The sequence below is a fragment of the Micropterus dolomieu genome, linkage group LG14 (genome assembly GCF_021292245.1).
Source record: "Micropterus dolomieu isolate WLL.071019.BEF.003 ecotype Adirondacks linkage group LG14, ASM2129224v1, whole genome shotgun sequence".
Lineage (NCBI taxonomy): Eukaryota > Metazoa > Chordata > Actinopteri > Centrarchiformes > Centrarchidae > Micropterus > Micropterus dolomieu.
The window spans coordinates 14,334,921-14,355,358 of NC_060163.1; the positions used below are offsets into that span (position 1 = coordinate 14,334,921).

Consider the following 20,438-nt stretch of genomic DNA (forward strand, 5'->3'; position numbering starts at 1 on the left):
GATGTTAGATGCTTGCATGCTGATGGGAACATGGTAAATGTTATACCTGTGTAACATCAGCATGTTAGTATTGCTTAGATTAGATTCAATTGATTGCCATTGCAAGTACAAGTACTGAGACATTGAAGTGCAGTTGTCATTGTGACCATGTTGGCATGCTGATGTGCCGAAGTACTCTTGTTTTAATATGTAAGAATAACCTAAACTTTAAATTATCTTATTAATTGAATTTGCAAAATATATTTGGTACATTTTCCAAAGTACTACTCTTTCCTGTGCAAATAAAAATGAGTGAAGTAGTAATAGTAATCAGTACTAATACAGAAGAGTCAAGCACTCTGCTCTTACAAAAAGAAAACAAGGATTAGCACAAGAAGTACCTCTGGTCAAGGGCAGATTGAAGCACTGTTTTGACTTCAACTTCCAGAGAAGGAAGCTGCTTGAGGTTGCTGGGAGATTATAGACCTCAGATTAAATAAAGACAATTACTTTGCCTCTTACTGCTCTGTCTGTCTCTTTAGAACTTTCTTCCCTTGCAGGAGAAGTCACTGTGCAATTCAAGGCGATGTAAGCTAACAGGTGGTTAAGTGCAGTAAATGGTACATTGAACAATAACAGCCTGTTGTTTTTAAGTGGCGGTGGGACATGACTTGGCCCCTTGCTCTACTTGGATGCATTTACAGTTGATCAGTCGTGTCAAAGTGTGTTTTCTTAGCTAAAAATTATTCCCTTCACATGTCAAATTTAAGCTGAGCATAGAGAAACTTTGCCCCTTCGGCAGATGGATGTGAAGACGGCCTTCTTGTGTCAAACTCTGCTCATAAATCATCCTAAATTCAAATTCAGTCATATTTCGGTCATGTTGAGGCCTCTGCAGCATACTACACTGAAACTACACTGTAGCAGCAATGTTGCTCTTAATTTCAAAGATTTGTACTCCTTTCATAGAGCTGATTGTCTTATAAATTACTATATACTTCTTAAAATGATGACAAAACACCACATAATCATGCAAAATCCGCTGACAGCAGGACACAGGATGTTCAACAACATAGCTAGACTGTATCGGGCAGGGATCACAACCAATCCGCTGATCCTTTATCCCAAGGCTCATCCAGCTTTGAAGCCTCTAAGATCCCTGCACGATATACAGTGGGTATGGAAAGTGCTCTTTGTTTCACTGCAGCCATTTTCCAAAAATCAAAAAAGTTCATTTTATTTCTCATTAATGTACACTCATCACCCCATCTTGACAGAAAAAAAAACATAAATGTAGAAGTTTTTGCAAATTTATTAAAAAGAAAAACTGAAATACATTAATGAGAAATAAAATGAACTTTGATTTTGGAAAATGGCTGCAATGAAACAAAGAGTGAAAAATTTAAAGGGGTCTGAATACTTTCCATACCCACTGTATATGACTAAGAACGAAGCACTGTCGCAGCGAAGCCCAAGGTTTCATTCTCCCACTTCATTCTCTGTCTCTGTCTAAGTCAAGTGTGAATAAGAGATGAAGTATCACCTTTGTGCGTATGCTTCTTAATTCATTTTCAAACTGAGAAAAAGTGATTATCTCTGTTCTCACACCTCCATAAGTTCCTTTATTTGCTTACGAATATTACATCTCATACATACATACATACATACAGTAGAGGTCATTTCATACGTCAAAATTATAGATTTCTAATGTCTGAATGACAGCAGATGGGGTAAGTAAAAAGCACATTATTTGGTTTCTCACAAAGGATCTTTGAAGGGAAAGGGGCCATTTTTTGAATCACTGGAGACAGAACTGGTGGTGTAACCATCCATATAAAATGTGTGCTACAGGAACAATGAGGTAAATTCATGGTTAAATCATTAAAACATATGACTTGGGTTGATTCAGTAAATGTTTTTTTTTTCTCAGTTTTGACTCCAGTAATCGCAACAGCTCCTCACTTCACCTCAAGCAGCAGAAAAAGAGTTTCTAGGTATTCCCAAAGCCATTCCGATACGATTAAGAGCCTTTGATTGATGCCCGGTTGACCAGAGGAGATGACATTGTATAACAGGAATTTGAGAGCCGCAGTTTGCCTTTGCACTGGGGAGGAGCATTGTTAAAAGTGTTTTACGGGGTGGGGGGTGCGCTGTCAACTCAGATGCCTGATCAGATCAAGTGAATTCAGGTTTACATGAAGAGGTGTTGCGGAGGAGATTCACACTGAGTTGACATCAAACAGCAGTTATTGCAATGATTCATCACACAGTTGCATCAGTGAAGAAAGAAGCAGAGGACTTTGGCCTGTCACACAATCGATGATGCTATAGCTGCATCTGCCACATAAACACAAGTCGTCTGCACATATACATGTAAGGCTCTGGTAGCCTGCTTTACCTCCTCTGTAAGAAGGGTATTTAAAGCCTAAAGCTGTGTGGATCTCCAGCTCTGGCTGGCAATCAAATCCTATCAAATCTTCTTAAGGAGAGGTAGATCTACTGCCTCTTGGACTGACTGTGACTCTTGCTTCCTTAGAAGAACCAAAGGTTGCTTTTACTTGTACATTCTTCAAATCAGTTCTATGCTTCAGATATTCTTAAGTATACACAATTTAGATTTTACAGTTTCTATATAATCAACTATATACATGTGAAATCAGTCACGTTTTTTAAAAATCATAATGGAATTGTAATTTTGCTAAATATATATATATATATATATATATATATATATATATATATATATATATATATATATATATATATTCTCTTTTTTTATTATTATTTTTTCAGGTTGTTGGACTTTAAGACACCAGCTTACAGGTGTTTTTCAAAGCTGACAATAAAGTAGCACAAATTCAAAACATTTCTTTGATGCCTGAATTTGATTTTTTTTAGAGTGAATTTGTTTCACAGATTCACAACGCCCTCTCTCAAAGCTCGTCTCAAACTCTCCATCCGTGAAGACAGTTCAAGTACAAAATTGTCAGACAAAGAATCAGAAAAAAAACAACATATATAGATGGATTGCATATTAAAATACATACACTCTTACACAACATGTCGGCGCCTTCTGAGGTAAGATAACATCAGCCCTTGTTGATTGAGCATTAACCGGATCCAGATTGCAGTCTTCTGCTTGTGTGCTCAAGGAATGAATTCCACAACTTGTGCTGCTCAAACCATTAACCAAAAACATAATTCTAACCCCATTCCGCTGAATCCAGCAAGTATAAAGTTATGCGGTTATTGTCTCTGCCTGCCCTCCCGCTATCCATTCATGGCCTGCCAAAACAGCAGCAGCATTGTGTGCAAGTGCACTGTGCAACCTACAGTACTACTATACTGTGTGGTAACTGACGTCGAATAGGAACACTGTGAAAACTGTTGCTTTGGCATGTATATGCAGCACATGCAGTACCCTGTTTAAGCTATTTATACTAAAGAGTTTGTATCTGTACTTTAGTTTGACGTGAAACATTTGGTATCAGCATATGAGTGTATCTAACCATCAATGTTTAGATAATTGCTAAGTTATGTATATGTTGGGTTTTAAAATGTTTATGGCTGTGTGTCGTACGAAACAGAGGAAGTTTCAAACGCAACACATCTTCAGAGTCAAACGGCTTCTCTTCCAGTCATTACTTCTTGGTGGTGTTTCTGACTCTTTCCTCCTTGGAGTATAGTTAGGCTGGACCACAAACCAGACCTGATTAGACTAGACTAAAAGTAGGCTAGACTGAAGCAGACCAGATCAAACAGGGCTGGACTGGACTGCACCTAACCAGAGAGAACTACGCTGGTGTAGATCCGACCAGACCAAGCTAGCCTAGTCAAACCCCAACTAGACTAGATGTCAGACCAGAATAGGCTAGCGTAGCCTTGATTAGTCCTAACCAGATCGCATCAGTCCAGATCCAAGCATTGGAGGAACTTAGCAGATGGTGCACGTCTTTGACTTCGCTCCGTCGCCACCTGCTATATAAACACACAGAAATAAAATTTAAAAAATGCTTTGGGATGATTCTTAACACACAGGGCATCAACTGGATAAATATGCACAAAATCAAGTTTGATTTTCTAACCTTTTTTGGCTTCCTCATCTTCCACTTTCTTCTTCTGATCCTCAATGGCCTTCATCTTTGCGTTGTATACCTCAGCCAGCTCATTCCAGTGTGCCCTGTTGTTGTTCAGCCCATCAAACATGGGCTGGATCTCCTTGTGGAATCTGGAAAACTCCTGGTAATGAAAATCAAATACACTGGATGTAAGTATGTGCTATTCAGTGTGGGATACATACTGTAGAGGGAGAAGAACCTACAAGAAGGAAAACGTTGGTATTGCAAATGCACGATATGCCTTTTAGACCAGAAGGCAACCGACAAATGTTCAGGTTTATGGATGTGTGTGTTTTTGTCCAAATACCATCCTGACAAACAGCCAGCTGACATTCCTCCTGGGGCCAGCTGGGTTCAACAGGTCCATCCCCATACATCCTGTTTTCTAATGTTGTCGAAACTAGGTAACTCAATGGTCATTTTTGTAGTCTTTTTTTATTAGACTAGATTAATACATTTAAGTTTACCTGCTGTTTTGTGTTTCAATAGTGTTAGTTCCTCCGCTCTTTTACAGCAGACTTGAAGCTACACCATTCTGACACACACACACTCCTCCAAAACTGAACAGCTACACAGGGCTTTACAAATTGGTATTTACTGCACAGTTGGGAGAGGGCTTGAAAAGAAATGTTATTGCCTTGAAAATAGAATTCACACTTTAAACTAGGGCCTGGGAGTGAGGTTAATGACTCTGTTTAGTTACTTTTACAGTTTATATTTGTAGAACTCATACCCTTTGAAAGTCTCACAATCAATTCAATTGAACTGTATCAAAACAACTCGTGGACAGAATGTACTTTTTGTGGCGCTTTGCTGAAAATCTAACTCAAGTAGAAGCGTGGACGAAATCGTTACACCCCTCTTGACTGTGGGTGTGTTTAAATTCCAGCAGTTACAGATGAATTGTGGCAACACAGGGCACAGGCCAGACTCCCTTTCTACAAAAATCCATGTTTATTTTTTTTCAGGCCTCGGGATATAATAATAACACTCAAAAACACTCACAAAATGGTGGAGTTGTGCGGCGTAAAAGCTGATTGTTACCTTGTATACGAATGAGCACACAAAGTCGATGAAACCGCACTGCATCTTGGGTAGCTGTTCAGCACAGTTTCTGTCCATCATGGGCTGAGAGGAAGAGATGGGAGAGTTTCAGGTTGAAAACAAATCCTGAGAAAACTAAGAAAACAAAATCACGTTAAAGGAACAGAAGGTACAAGAGATGTATGAGCCTTACAATTGGTTGTTGGTCCAAAACAGATCTCTCCAAATCTCCCTGTTCCCAGAATTCAGCAGCGACCATCAGAGCCACCTGGAGAGGAACAGACAGGCAGAGGTAACAAACAATGATTTAGGGAAAAAAATACATACATATATAGGGAGAAAAGGATTGCCAGTGAGTAGCAAATATTGATATAAACACATTTCCTCTCAGGACATTCTATTTTCTTGTGAGGGTTGTTTTCAATTTTTTCCAGCATACAGTATTTACGTGTGGGACGGACTTCATGTCAGCAGGGCAGGATCTCTTCTGCCAGCTATAAATATGAAAGCTGTTTTTTGACCTTGTGTAAAGCTGTTAGCATGTGATCTCAAAGTAAAAACAAACACTAATAAAAGTGGACTATTGAACCCTGTTTGATTGAATGTTCTTGTTTGAGTTATTGAGCTAGAACTAGACATATTTCCAGCTGATTAACCGGGCAGGCAGGACAAAATAATGCAGAACAAACTACATGAAAACAGTATTATTAGAAATATGTGCTCCTGTGCATTTTTTTTTGTTTCTTGTGAGTATCACTATATATTCTTTAACCAGCTTGTGTGAAGGCCGCGAAGGTAACCCACCTTGCTCTGAACCTCCCAGGGCTTGGTGATAGCTGACAAGTCACAACCTGTCATCATCATGGCCCTGGAGGTGAGGGACAGACAGACAGTCAGGGGAGAGAAGATGACACACCGCTACTGATGATGATGATTTGCGAGGGGCAGAGATCGTCCCAAAAAATATATTTTAAAATAAACTGGACAGAATCTCCACAATAGTTGTAGTATCCTCTGCTGGAGTTGGTTACATACATGACGATTTCCTTCCTGGTGGAGTTGTTGGAAACGTAGGCAATGGCCTCCTTTTCATCTGTCATCGGCTCTGTGGCGTTCACAATGTTTTGGAACATGGTTCTCTTTCTGCGCGAGGACAAACAGACAAACACTGATTCCATGAAGTGCACTGAGGCAGTGAAAAGACAGATGAACATTGATTGGCTGCAGCTAAACGTCTGAGCTACAGTCTTTCACTAGCTTTATTTCAGGTCTTTCGCTAACTGTGTCTGTAGCATTGTAGCTGCTACTGGTCTGAGTGCAGTACTTGAAGTAAAGGGCCAGATCAGTGGCGATGATGCAGACGTCAAACAAGTGCTGCACATTCTCAAACTGACGCTTCTGGAGGTTGCAGAAGATGTTCAGGCTCTGCAAGAGACAACCGACGAGTGGTCAATGTGTGCGTGCCTTTTTTTTAAGTCTAACATTTAAAGTTATTGTCAAGAAATGTGTCGTACCTCTTCAGCCATGAGCGTCTTGCTGTACTCCAAATGGTGCCTCTCCATGATGGAGGAGCCATGAAGTTTAGCCAGAGGAGACGCGCTCCTACAGGTAAACAAAAAACAAAGAGACAAAAGATAGGAGAATAAATTGGCACATAGGCGACACACATGCACTTTAACTTCCCCCATGCACAGAATCACATTTTTTGACTTGCTTTGTCTGGTAGAGGTTGTTGGTCCCTCTGTGGTCAATATCGTGGCAGAAAGCAGCAGCCACCATGGCAAAGGCATCTAGATCAGAGTAGTACTTCCTCAGCCTCCCTGTCTGAACGCAGAAGAGACAAATCATTGATTAGTATGTGCAGGCATTTGGGTGTGTGGCACAGACTGTGACTACCTATAAAAAATGCACTGTTCCTGTCCAGGATGAAAATATCTATTCTCAGTTGTGAGTGAAAGAGAAGAGGTGAAACTACAACAACTTAGAACATTAAGCTTTAGTGTCAGGGTTTACTGTAAATGCAGAGGATGTTGTGCGGGCGTTACCTGCAGCAGACAGAACATGGTGTGGCCTACGTTGAAGCCATGCCTCCAGTTGTGGTAGGTGATGGCACGGTAACCCTTCCTCACGGTGTACATCCATCTGGTCAGCGTCTGAGGGGAGAGGGTGGGTATGATTCAGAGAGCAAGGCGAGAAAAAAAGTGTTATGTTATAATGTTATAATTTTAGGTGGCTTTCAGGTGAGCCATGGCCATGACTCAGTGTGATGTACCCATGTTTTAAAAGAAACGGTGCCGCAGTGCCTGAGAAAACCCACTCTGCTTTCACAGCTACACTGCTGAGTGTCAATCAGATTTGTAGCAAAAGCACATGACATGCTTTGAGAGGCTGATTAACGATCACATCAACTTTTCTCCTCCCAGCAAAATTCTGCATCCCTGAGGCTCATCGTTTCTGTTATCCAGTACCCACATTTCCAATGGATTATATGTTTGCATTCACAAGTTTTTTAATCTAATCAATTCACTTTTTCATATGTATTTTAAATAAATATTAATAAAATCCCTGATTGTGAGGGGGACAATAATAATGAACCTAATGCAGACAACTATATCCCAGCTTGGAAAAAAAAAGGGATATTCTCCCGATGGGACCGTTTGCACCACCACCATTAAGTGCATCCTCGAAATAAGTGTCTGACTGCGTGATTCACCTCTGCAGGAACTTTAAACTTTTCAATAACTCCGAGCTCAAAGAACATGCGAATGCCGGCTTTGATGAGGCCGTGCTCTGAGACGGGGAAGTCACTGAAGGAGAACAGGTACAGACTCTCTCCATCGACATTGTCAGCTGCTGGGCAGTTTGCTTTCTGCACAAAAAACACAACACAATTCACACAGAACATGTCCATGAGTCATTAAATTCTCAAAAAAAATACAGATGACATGTGAGTCTCAAGATAGTTAACACATTAAACACATTAGGCCTATGAATATTCAAATTCATAAACGTATTTATAGTTATTTGGTTTGCCACTGCTTTGAATCAATGATTACTGTAATAACCCTAATGTATCACATTATCATCATATTATCATCATATCATTATTAACTGTTTCATTTCATTGCTAGTCCTGAAGGTTCAAACCAAACATACCAATAGTTTGTACATTTCTTTCTGGTCGCAGTCTTCAGGCTCTGAATCAAACTTCTCTTTGGTGTTCTAGTTATAAAAAAGAGAACAGTAATTTACAATGGCATCTTACATTCAACCCATGAAAGTGCTGCCGTCATATACAACAATTTACAGCTTGAATTCCTAGATTGGAAACAAAAAGCGGAAAATCTGAAAACATCACGTGATTATATTTTTAAGCACCTTCATACGAGTGCTCCAAGCAGAACACTGTATAGGCTCAAATTTTAGATACCTTTAATTAGTCCTCTAATAGCTGATACTGGAGGACTGCTACTCCAAAAGCTATACACGGCGCATTAACCTTTGACTGTGTTTAATTCTGGCTTTAGTTAGTTGATTAAATGCTGAGAGCTCTATGGTAGGCGTCTGGAGAGGAGAATGTGGAGGAACGTCAGACTGACCAGAATGGACTGCAGCTCATCACTGGTGCATTTGCTCTGGTACATGAGCATCTCCTGGGCAATGTCTTTCCTATACTCCATACGGTTCAGCCTGTCATAGGTGTCGCAGTTCAGCACTGACCAACCCAAGAACTGTGTCAGGGCCTGGCCACGAACAATGAAAGTGAGAAAGCATGAGAGAGGACAAACGCATCCAAATTCACAGCAACACAGCCACAAAAGCGCATGTACACAGACAGAAAATGACAGGATATGCCACATTGGACATATTGTATGGTGGTGACAGGAAATGAAGAGAGCACAGCGCTGACCTCAGTGATCTGTTCATCGTGTTCATCAAAAGGCCTGCCGTCTTTCCTGTTGAAGAAAGTGGCGATGCCCACAATTTCTTCCTTCTTGTTGACAATGGGCAGCGACAAGACATTCTTGATGACAAAACCTGATTCATCCACAGCCTCTTTCTGAAAGTCATTGAAATAAAATTTTCATCACAACTGGTTTAGGGCCACGGCTACATTCTACTGGAGTATGAGCATCAAAACAGTAGGATATTAACATCTGCATGTTGCACAGGAAGGGCCTTCACATGTGTTAGTATATCAAAACCTATACTGGTGTATATTCTCTTGTGCGCATATGAGAAATCAGCTACATAGTGGATACCGAGGTGGCCACACACAATTGCGTGTGTCCTATATATGGACAGACAGTAAAAGTGTTCTCACCTGGAAAGTGAAGTAATCATCTGCAGCCACGTTCATCATGTTGCAAATCTGCAGGCAGTCACATTAAAAACATTAAAGTCCAGCACTTTACATTGGAAATTTTACTCATAACTGCTGTTGCTAATCAATCTTTGCAACAACCTTTAACTCAATTATATGTGTCTACCTTTAATTGTTATAAGTCATGTTTAATTTACTGTATGGAATTTTAATATGTTTAATGCAATATGTTTACCTTTTGTTAACTGGGATTTAACAATGATCACATTTATTTAAAACCTGTTGATTACTTGTCATATATTTGGTGCCATACGTTGACATAACTGAACCAAGTCACTACATTTACAGTATTCCAACTGATACATACCACTAGCTTATTTCCTGGACAATGATAAATGTTGCTATGTCTCTGTGCCTATTGCACAAGTACGTTCCCCTCTATTTTTCATTTTTTTATACATTCTAGTGATTCTGATAATGTACTGTCCTACAGCGGCTGTGGGAGACTTACAAAGCCATTCTCTGCAACATACGTTGGTAGTCCGCTAACTAGAGCCCAGTGATCTGGAGGCGGACCACTGAAAAAAGAGAGAAACATGTAGAGTTGTATGAGCTGGAGTCAGCATATTATTGCCAGAGAAGCCAGTTACACAGTGCTGACTCTCATGTATTATGTGACTCATCAGAATGTTGTTAATTTGAGACTACGTGTGGATGTTTATTTTGAAATAAGACATTTAAAAATGTGAATAGCACTCTTTAATTTCTTCATCCAAAGTCCGTAACACAATTTGTTCTGTTTATGCTGTATTTGAAATGTATCGTATGATTTTGAGTGAATTTGTATCATGTAGCTAATGCTGCTCACGGTATGACTTTGATTTCTTCTTTGCCTTCCAGGAGGTAGTCAATGATCTTGTAAAAGATGACTTCCTGTATAAAAAGCAGAAGCAGGTCAGTATTATATATTCTATTATTAAATTCTCAATCATCTTCAAACTACATTAGTGAATATATAAGTTGAAGAAATGAATAAATGAGGAGAAAAATTAGTTTGTTACCCTGCCGTCAGGTGTTTTTGGTCCCTTATAGGGTTCCACATCTCCCAGTTTCACCGGCCATTCATCATAGAATTCCTGCAGGAAAAAAACACAGACAATACCAGTTGTGAGTTATTCGTGACTGTAGCCATGGATGCCATCTGTTCAATTCTGTGAAATTGAATCACTGACGCAACACCAACCTTCTCTTTGGTCATGTCCAACAGACCCACTGAGTAACGTTCGCATAGTAGATAGGTCCTTACAGTGTAGAGCGCTTTGTGGAACTGTCTCTCAATGTCTGTCAACTCCTCAAACACTTTGCTGGCAGACCAGAGCAGCACCTATAAGCAAATGAACGGCAATGCGGGTAATTAAATGTTTAGCTTTGGCATATAGCATGAGCTCTGTTCAGTGCATTAGAAATACCAACAGGGAACTAACATAGTATAATATCAGTGCTTAATGATGGGAAGTTCCCACTGGATAACATCACAGTATTGCATATCCACTCTCACCTACTTTCCTGACTCAAAGGATACTTAAAGCATTTATTAATTTCATAGCAGCAGTATAGTTTACCTGACTCCTTCTGGATTCCACATTGAACATGTAGCTTGTGTAGTGCTGCAGGGCAAGGACTTGAGCAAAGTTCATGTACTTGTGGAAGAGCTAAGGACCAAAGGACCAAATCAGATTAGAGGTTTCATTAATACACAACAGCAGATTTGAGACTGTGGCACATGTGAACTTTTTTAAGTACAGTACAATTTGGCTACATTTCCCTCAGCAAAGATGTGATTTGTCATAGAAATCGAACTGTATATGAATTGTCTGGTGGGTGTAAAGAGTATGTATCCTGAAAATTTGACTTTAGATTTGACCAATCAGTAAATATAGACTTCATACGGTCATTTACATCAACGTTTGGCAAATCCTTACTCAAATGACACATATTTTGCACATGGATTTACATACATAGACATTTAAGAGGTTTTCTCTGGTTGCTAAAATTCCATTAAATTTGTTATTACCAGACTCCTTGATGTTGATCAAGAACATGACTGCGCTTTTCCTTATATACTGAAGTTTACGTTTTGGAGACACTGACCCAATCAAGATAATATGTAAAGATAAAGAGAAGTAAACAATCACTACCTCTGTGCTTATATACCTAACAAAACAATGCAGAGTTCTCAGACATTATAATGCATCTTGGCAATTAAAGCATTAGCCCAGTGCATCGTTTTCACCAATACTCTCCTCTACATGTCTTTACTCTCTTTTTCAGTTCCTGGCAATCACCAATGTAACTTAAGAATCAACCTCAATAGTCTGTTGAAACACAATTTCCATCTGACCCAATTTAGTCTTTATGGAATTGTGCCCCAGCGTGAGTTTGTGGCTTCTGAATAATAAGAGCCAGAAGTGAATGTTTTCTGATTCAGAGATAACATATTCCCAGTTAAATCATCATGCTTTTTTTTTTCAAGTCAAATGCTCAAAAGCAACTGCATTAAGTCAGTGAGGTCTGATTGGCTCCCACTGACATAAAGGGAGTGTTTTGCACCCTGCTGGTGAGATGTAATTACAGCAATAATCTTTATCAAGTTGCAAATTTCAAACGGTAGAGCACAGGCTTTTTTAGCAGACAAGCAACTGTGAATATGATGAGCAGAGAATTCCAAAATAGGGTGTATTTTAGCTGCTCCTTCTTAAGACAAAAAAGACCTAATATTAATTCTACAAACATCTATAGGTTTAATTTATGAAACAGTTAGTGGCAGACATGCATCGGTGCCCAAAACACAACCCGGTTCCAGCTCACTGTAAATCAATCAATCAATCAAAATCAATCAGTAAATCAAATCACAATGTTTAAGAGTGAATGCACATGTTTAAGTGTGTATTCTTACCGCCTCATCCTCTGCAGAAAACGCATCAGCTCCTATTTTGTTTAGTGCCATGGTGACTCCAAGGCACTCTTTGTCAGCCAACAAAGGGAAAGTGAGCAAGCATTTAGTCTTGTATCCAGTCTGTTTGTCCACAAAGTCACAGAACTTGTTATTCTGTATTGAGAGAAAATAAAAAACTTCATATGAGGTTTGGTTGAATCGAAAGGTGGATATAAAACCAAATCACTGATATACAACAACACATTTACATTGTTCATTTCATTCTCTGCAGTTTGATGTTGTTTTCATATGCTGATTAACTGCCTATCAGACTGAAAGATTCATATTCATAATAATATATTATATCATATTGACTTTTCAAATATAGGGCAGCTGTCTGGTCTTAATTTTAAATAAATGACAAATTGTTGTTTATTCTGTAATCAGTATTCTATTATTAGCTACTCTTGCTGCACATTTGACAATGGACAAGATGTGTCAAAATACCATATTCTTCAGCCGACTATTTTCATAATACAACTGATGTCTAATAAGGGATAGTTGGCTTGGAGACATGACAATAATCTTAAGAAATAATTGATATCTTTTTTTTCACTTGCACAGGCACAGTTTTTATTAATCATGCCCAAACTGGTAGGCCTACTTACAATCAAACATTTTAAAAACAACAATAGCATGAACCTCACTATGTAGGGTATGTTAAGCTGTACATAAATATATGAATAGCCTACCAAAATAAAAATAAAAATACATGTTATTAGGTCCACAGTGAATTTATCAATTAGCAGCCGTCTACCACCAAATGACCTTCAGCAAACTTTATAAAAAAGTAAGTTCGTTTTTTTTTTAAAGACCCAGCATATATTTATAGCGGTCATTTTCACTAATACATTTGTAGAAACAAACACATAATTTATGACAGCTTCAGTCAGGCGCACACAACTTTCTGAGAGAGTACTTTTCGAGTACTTTTTACTTCTCACCTTTGAGACGTCAGGAACATTTTGTGGCTTTTTGCAATGTGCGGTGTAACCGACAACACCCATATCGAGAGGGAACACAATTTCACTCTGAGGATTAATGAGGTTTGCCTCGTATTTGGATGTTGGAGTCACGTCAAAGAGGCAAGAGGCCAGCTCGGGTATTCCGTTTCTGGCCCGGCATATGTAATAACTGACCCTGTCGGCCTGTAAGATCAGGGCAACCCTCTGCAACACTTTGTGAAACGACTTCTCAAAGTCAACCTGTTTCTGCAACTCCTGGACCATCTCGAAGATGATGGCGGCCTCTTGAACAGAGTTAATATCCTTGAAGGAAGCGGTGTCTTTGATGTCGACAGGTGCAGAAAAGGCGGCGGAGAGGGCTTCAGCACGCAACTTCTTATCGAAGTATTCTTTGGCGAACTGTGGGTTGTTCTCCAGGTATTTCTCCACGCTATCCTTGTCTGCCATTTTGAACTCAAGTAGTTTTGTATTCCCGTCCTCTTTTCACAAAAGCATCACCTGCAGGGTTTTGTAAAAAATGGAGAGGGGAGCTGAGCTGTGGCCTACACGGTTGGCTGGCTCAGTAGCATCCGTTTGTGCGGACTTGCATTCTCCACCGCGGTCCCTGAGGGAGTCACTAACACGTCCCGTGTCCGGCGACAGACAGAATAGGACAGAGTGCGGCTTACAGGCTGAAAGGATCAAAGTGGCCGCTAATTAATGTGACGTCATGACATTAAAAGCCCTGCTTTAAGCGTCCTTAACCCGCAAATCCCAATGCTGATGGCGCAATCGTCCCTATCTTAGGGAGGACGCAGGAGAGTGAGACTATTGTCAGGTCGAAAGGTTGGATACATGGGCTACATCAGGAGTGAATATGATCTGGAAGGTGGCAAAATGATGGAGAGGTAAAGACCCAAGACATATTGCTGTCCTAACTCATTGGTTTGGGTGGTTTTCACAAGTCACCTTATGCCCTTACATGAAACTCAACACACCATGACACTTTGGGGTCCAACCAACTGATGCGAAGTTGGAGCTGTGGAGGCTTAAGTGCCTTGCTAAAGAGCACCTCAACAGTCACTGAAAAGAGTTGCTTCTTGCACAGGTCTTCTGTAAGCCGGTTATTGGACTCACCAGTAGCCCTCTGTTCCAATCTGACATTTAAAGTGTGGTACCAATGTTTACTTTATTGTGAGCTCTCAGAAGACATGATATCAGCTCTCCTTGCCTCAAATAACCTCCTTGTCAGCCAACTCCGCATTAGGGATTATCACCATTGTTGTTGTTAACGAAGGAGGAAGTACCTAAATAGTGTCAGCCACTGGCGGTGATTGTGCACAGAGCCACCATGTTACCCTATCTAATACTCTAAATGTGTAAGCAGCCTACCTGTGTACTTTAATTAAATCACCATCATCATGGAGGTATCAGTCCCAGGACTGGAAATTGGCCAATTAGTGAGACTTAGACGTCTGAGAACAAGGCCCTAAACAAAGATGGCTGGATATTATTAACTGAGTATACTGAGCGTATGGTTAGCAGCTGGCAGGCTGGCAAGACCAGGAGTTCCCCACTATTTTTTGCAGTGGGGATAAAGGCAAGCTTATTAAGGGATAACTTCTAAAGGTGTGTGTGTGTGTATGTCTGTGTGTCTGTGTGTATGTTAGGTATAGTGGAAATGAATTAGAGAAGCCAATTTCACAGTGGGACACAGTGGGTTGGGTGTTCGTGTGCGAAAGAGAGAGAAAGTGTAATGTAACAAATGTAATAATGATAATATGACTAATGATATTTCTGATTGAGTATTTTCTTTTAATGGAATAGAATCCGCCATGTATTTTCAGTACTGTTCCTGATTGTGTTCATTTTTAACAAATGTATGTACTAAAATAAAGTGATTTTTATTAAATTTAAACTATGTGACTTTAACTGAACAGCAGTGACTGGGGCCACATGTAGTAATGGCAGGACAAAATTCTTAAGCCAGTTGCTTTAAAGGCACCATCATAAGGGGACCTGACTGAGAGTGAGTGGAATGAGACACAACATTATTTCATAAGTTTGTTAGCATTAGCTAACATTATCAACCATATGCTACTGGTCATGGCAGACAATGCATGGCTGCCTCACCAAAACACTGTGCATTGAACTGAACATTTTGCTTATGAATTCAACTTTTCACATGTAAGAGGAACAATGTGATATTTTGTCTTGCATAGCTTCATCACCTCACTGTAGATGGATGAAATTTTTTCTAAACTTAACCTCATTTACAGTTCTTCTGTTATTCAAGACTAAAGCTAACTAGTAAAAAGTGATGACATTTACTTGGTATAGCAGTTTATGCCAGTACAATCTATTTCAATCCAATACAATTACCTGCAACAATATTATCTTTGCAAAGCTTGTTGACAGTGTTGATTCAACTTGTTATTGGTACTTGGAGGCGGTGGTAATGTCTGACTGGACTGCATTATATTAAGGTGGGTAGACAAAACACTCAGTTTACCCACATTTCCCTCTTTAAAGCCCAAAAGCTCACATGGAGGCAGTATATTTAGCCAATTGTGAAGAAACTGACTCCTGCTTTAAGCATGACATCACCATTTACCACTATACTGCCCAAAATGTTAAATGCATACACACACCTGACAGTGTACCATAAAGTATATGGTTTCTTGGACAATCTTCATGATTATAAAATGTTACACTCCCTCTGGCCAAATTCCAGTCGCTATTATTTCCGCTAAAAATGAGTGATTGCGCTGTTTTCGACTGGCCGGGGCTGTGGTTATGCAAGCTACAGATGTTTGGCTGTGCTGTGCTCTTTTATTAAAACCAAGCCCTCAGAGGACTGAGTGCATGATCTTAGTCAAAACAACAGCACGATTCTGCCCCAGCAGATTTAAGTCAGATGAAACACAGACCTGCATTAGAGAGTAGTTTAGGAACTTCTATTAAATTACTTGTACTGTGAATTATGTACATTTTATCTGTGCAAACCTGAAAAATCAGAATCAAACAAGTCAGAAAACTGACACAAGCTGTTTGACCCTGGTCTTGGGAGAACAACATGTTCTCAAATAAGAAATAAAGAGGTTCTTGTGTACATGAGTACATCAGTATGGATGCCATTTACTTTAGCTTAGTATTCACAGGAGTCAGTAATTAACTTCCTCTGGTGTGATTTTCACAAAAATACACAACTGATTTCACACTGATCCCTTAAATGACAAGAATGCTTTGAAAGCAAAGATGCTGGGATTGATCTCATTGATGTAGATTAGTCACAGATTTGTGATACAAAGGAATGTTCGTGGCTAAACTTGTTTTCTGTTGATTCATTTTGTTGTTGCTGATTCAAAAGATGTGTCTTCCTCCCTGAGCCCTCTTGGACTCATCATTTATAGCAGTATCTACAGAAGCATTTTTACTGGTGTTTGAAACTCCAGACTTTGTTCTCAGAAAAGATGTGATTATCTCTCTTTCACATTGATTATTTCCTGTTGTGAGTGGACGTGAACACTCTGGACCATTTATAAAAACACAGTGCTGGGAGTTACAAAGGAGTGCCATGACAGCATAATCAAGTCAATAGCTGATGCAATTATATGGTTGCTGCCGGGAAGCATGCACACATACTGTAACATTTTTTGGTAAACAAGAAAGGAGAAAGGGCTGAAACGCACATTAATGCAATCCAGTTCTCCCACACAAACCAGGGGGTTCTGTGCCTCTGCAAGTGCAAGTCATCCACAAATGACAAAGGGTACAAGTCACTACCTTCTTCACACACCAGAGTGTGTGCCTATAGTGTGTGAATGCACGTGTGTTTGTATCTACACTTGAATTGTATAGCTCATTCCAGATGGTCATCTTGGCTTTGCTGGTTGTTGCTTTCATAAGACCTAAGCAGTTCTCACAGGAAAATCCATTTTGGGAGGGGAGGTATGGAGGGGTGGTCGGCCAAATGTGGAGAACACACAAATCAATAGGACTAGGGCCTGCAGTTATGTACATTTTTGTCCAATGAAAGGAAAGCTAGCTGGGGGAGAACAGGGGAGGGTCAGATCTCCAGAAGTCATTATGCAACACAAACCAGCTGTATATAAGGCTGAAACCTGACAGAAAACAAGAGGACCTCTGAGAGCTGTCGACATTTTGGGAACCAGGTATGCACTGACAATGGAACTGTGTATTTGTGCTTTTGCAAAATATCTTCTTTTTACCCCCTCACACATTTTAATAGAAATCATTTTGATTAATTTATTCAAAGTGTAGTACTTTTTTTTGACATACAGTTTGTAGCACAAAGGGAAATATTTTATGGAATAATATTACACTTTACATGACTTGAGGACTTGAATGGAAATTAACTGGCAATGTGTCTGTCCTCTCTGTCGCTTTTCTGTCGCTGTGCCTCCTCTCAAACTCCTAACCACTTTCCTTCTTTCTTTCTGTCTTTTTTTTGTTCTTGCGAAGTAGAATGCTGCGGTACGTTGTGGCTCTTTGCCTCCTGGCTTTCTCCTGGGCACAGGACTGCCAGGTGTCCAACATCCAGGTCATGCAGAACTTTAACAAGACCAGGGTGAGTTGGAAGTATAAATTATTTAAGTATAAGTATAAAGTTCTATGATCTTATTCACATCTGCTTTGTATTATTTTATTTTAGACACTTAGATAGATAAAAATGTCACTTCTGTTTAAGGTACTTTGTATAATACTAATTAAACTGTAATTTGTTACAATTTATTTCTTAAAGAAACTTTTCTGTATCCCTGATCTCATGTGTTTTAACATTAAATGAAAAACATGGAGGTGTGAAGTGGACTTACATGTGGATTTTGTTCTCTTAGTATGCAGGGACATGGTATGCCATAGCAAAGAAGGACCCAGAGGGTTTGTTCTTACTTGACAACATTGTGGCCCATTATACTATTGAAGACGATGGCAAAATGACTGCCAGTGCTAAGGGCAGAGTCATCATCCTCAAGTGAGTTCTGCTCTTTACTGGGAAGGCTCACCTTTTCCTCCACTTGAGCTGTGAATTTGTGCAACTTGCTGCACGTTTTATGCTTAATAAATCACTTCTTAACGTAGCATCCAACTCTCTCTTTGACTTCTAGCAACTGGGAAATGTGTGCCGACATGTTTGCCACCTTTGAGGATACCCCCGACCCTGCCAAGTTCAGGATGAAGTACTGGGGAGCGGCCTCCTACCTGCAGACTGGAAGTAAGTTGTGGAACATTTACACCTGAACACTAATAGAATCTAACTTGAATTTGTTTCGGTGCTCGACGACAAAATTCAAGGCAACTAATGTATGACCACTGCTAAGCACCTTATTAGCATAAACTTCAAGGGATTGTTGACCTTCAGACAACTTTTGTATGCAATCAACTGCAGCACTTGGCTCACTGTGACCCTGACCAAGAAAATGAATCAAACCAAATAAGCGCTATGAGATAACTGTTGAGATTTGGTGCTATATACATAAAAATTTAATTGAATTGATTTGAAATACTTTCTAGGAAGGGGTCCAAATGTCATTGATTGAATCACATTAAGTACAGTGGTTTAATAATTGTACTTTCATACAAATCAATATTGAGAAACTCTTTATTCAGTTTTAAAAGTCTCTGTGATGCCAGTGCTGAACCAAACTGTGTAAGTTAACTGAAGTTTTCTGTTTCAACTGTAGTATTACCCATAATACCCACCCAGATTATTGCATCAGTTGTTGACTTGCTTATGCTTTGTGCCTCCCAGCATTGAGTTTGTCTAAATGGTGGACAGTGCCCAAGTCCACTTTCAGCTTAAAATAATCAAAGTCAAATAGAGATAGTCATATCTCTTCAAAGCACAAAGTCTGGAGTTTCGATGTTAAAGGGGAATTTACCTCAACTGTAACTGAAACAGTATCTTGTGATCAGCTTCCATATACATACAACAAAGCAACTCTGACCCACAAAATACTTGTGAGATTCACAGTAAATGTGCATTGTGGTGTGTGGGATGCTTTTTTTTTTGCCCTTACAATTACCATGCTAGTTAAAAACATCCAATGTGGTAACAAATCTAAACTCCCCCCCAGATGATGACCATTGGGTGATCGACACTGACTACGACAACTACGCCATCCACTTCTCCTGCAGACTACAAGACTCTGACGGCACTTGCCTAGACAGCTACTCCCTCATATTCTCTCGCGATTCAGCCGGCCTGAGGCCCGAGGACCAGCGAGCCGTCCACCAGAAGAAGACGGACCTCTGCCTGCTGGGCAAATACCGACGCATTGCACACAATGGTGAGTTGAGTTCACTGTAGTGCTAATTTGGTCATGCAAGGATTTATTGATCTATTCGTGAGTAGGTGTCATTAAATAATGTTAGAGACCAAGTAAATTGATTGACTTGACTAAGTTGCGTCGTAAGTCCTTGTGATCACTGTCTAACTTCATTATCTGATAAGATGAGATCAGAAATCACTTCATTAGCAATTGACAATAAACTAAATAAAATAAAATAATAAAAGTTTTCATATGCGAGATAAGAGTTTTAATGCTCATATGGTATTTTCGAGTAGCCTAAGCAAAATGTTTTCCTTCTTTCCTCTGCAGGCTTCTGCGACAGCAGCTGATCTGTTGACGCTCAGAAAACTTCTTTTTGAAGCACCCCTCTCTGGGACTGCGGGCCCCTCTGCTGGTCTTGGACTGAATCCCAACAGAGTTCTCTCTATACTGTCTTTGTCTATCTGAACAGATAAAGCAGCCCATTCTTCTTTAAGAAATAAACAAGAAATGGCTAACTATACACTGTCACATTTACATGACTATACTGTCAATAGAAAGGAAAGGTGACTGTTGATGCTGGTGTGTTACTACTTTCCCAAAATTTCACCATTATTAAAGGGGATTCTGGGCCTTTTAACATTTTATCCACAAAATCTATCACATGTTGTTGTATGATAACTTCAGAGTAGTGTAAAACAACCTTCCCCAAGGAAACCAGTGGAAATTGCTCTCTGGTCC

At 39.7% G+C, this 20,438-nt stretch overlaps 2 protein-coding genes across 2 annotated transcripts; one reads left to right on the top strand and one right to left on the bottom strand.

Moving 5' to 3' along the window:
• Positions 1-2,758: 2,758 nt before the first annotated feature.
• pde6c (phosphodiesterase 6C, cGMP-specific, cone, alpha prime) lies at positions 2,759-13,982 on the bottom strand. The gene is made up of 22 exons (XM_046068977.1): positions 13,405-13,982; positions 12,422-12,574; positions 11,088-11,177; positions 10,709-10,849; positions 10,527-10,601; positions 10,334-10,398; positions 9,977-10,043; positions 9,466-9,513; positions 9,052-9,201; positions 8,741-8,884; positions 8,298-8,363; positions 7,855-8,010; positions 7,187-7,294; positions 6,856-6,965; positions 6,656-6,743; positions 6,466-6,566; positions 6,177-6,284; positions 5,946-6,009; positions 5,335-5,409; positions 5,142-5,225; positions 4,065-4,218; positions 2,759-3,957 (listed from the first exon to the last, which is right to left on the bottom strand). Exons 1-22 carry the CDS (start codon positions 13,870-13,872, stop codon positions 3,914-3,916), a joined length of 2,559 nt encoding a protein of 852 aa, XP_045924933.1. The 5' UTR covers positions 13,873-13,982; the 3' UTR covers positions 2,759-3,913.
• Positions 13,983-17,477: 3,495 nt separating this feature from the next.
• rbp4 (retinol binding protein 4, plasma) lies at positions 17,478-20,220 on the top strand. Its single transcript, XM_046068613.1, has 6 exons — positions 17,478-17,579; positions 17,893-17,995; positions 18,264-18,400; positions 18,534-18,640; positions 19,503-19,715; positions 20,028-20,220. The coding sequence occupies exons 2-6, from the start codon at positions 17,894-17,896 to the stop codon at positions 20,045-20,047; spliced, it is 579 nt and encodes a 192-aa protein (XP_045924569.1). The 5' UTR covers positions 17,478-17,579; position 17,893; the 3' UTR covers positions 20,048-20,220.
• Positions 20,221-20,438: the final 218 nt, after the last annotated feature.

Coding starts and splice junctions, on each gene's coding strand:
- pde6c (XM_046068977.1), bottom strand. CDS start 13,872: ATGGCAGACAAGGATAGCGTGGAGAAATACCTGGAGAACAACCCACAG. Junction 10,044..10,333: donor GAAGAAATCAAAGTCATACC/GTGAGCAGCATT, acceptor CTCTTTTTTCAG/TGGTCCGCCTCCAGATCACT. Junction 3,958..4,064: donor AGATGAGGAAGCCAAAAAAG/GTTAGAAAATCA, acceptor GTGTTTATATAG/CAGGTGGCGACGGAGCGAAG.
- rbp4 (XM_046068613.1), top strand. CDS start 17,894: ATGCTGCGGTACGTTGTGGCTCTTTGCCTCCTGGCTTTCTCCTGGGCA. Junction 17,996..18,263: donor AGAACTTTAACAAGACCAGG/GTGAGTTGGAAG, acceptor TTGTTCTCTTAG/TATGCAGGGACATGGTATGC. Junction 18,401..18,533: donor GGCAGAGTCATCATCCTCAA/GTGAGTTCTGCT, acceptor TTTGACTTCTAG/CAACTGGGAAATGTGTGCCG.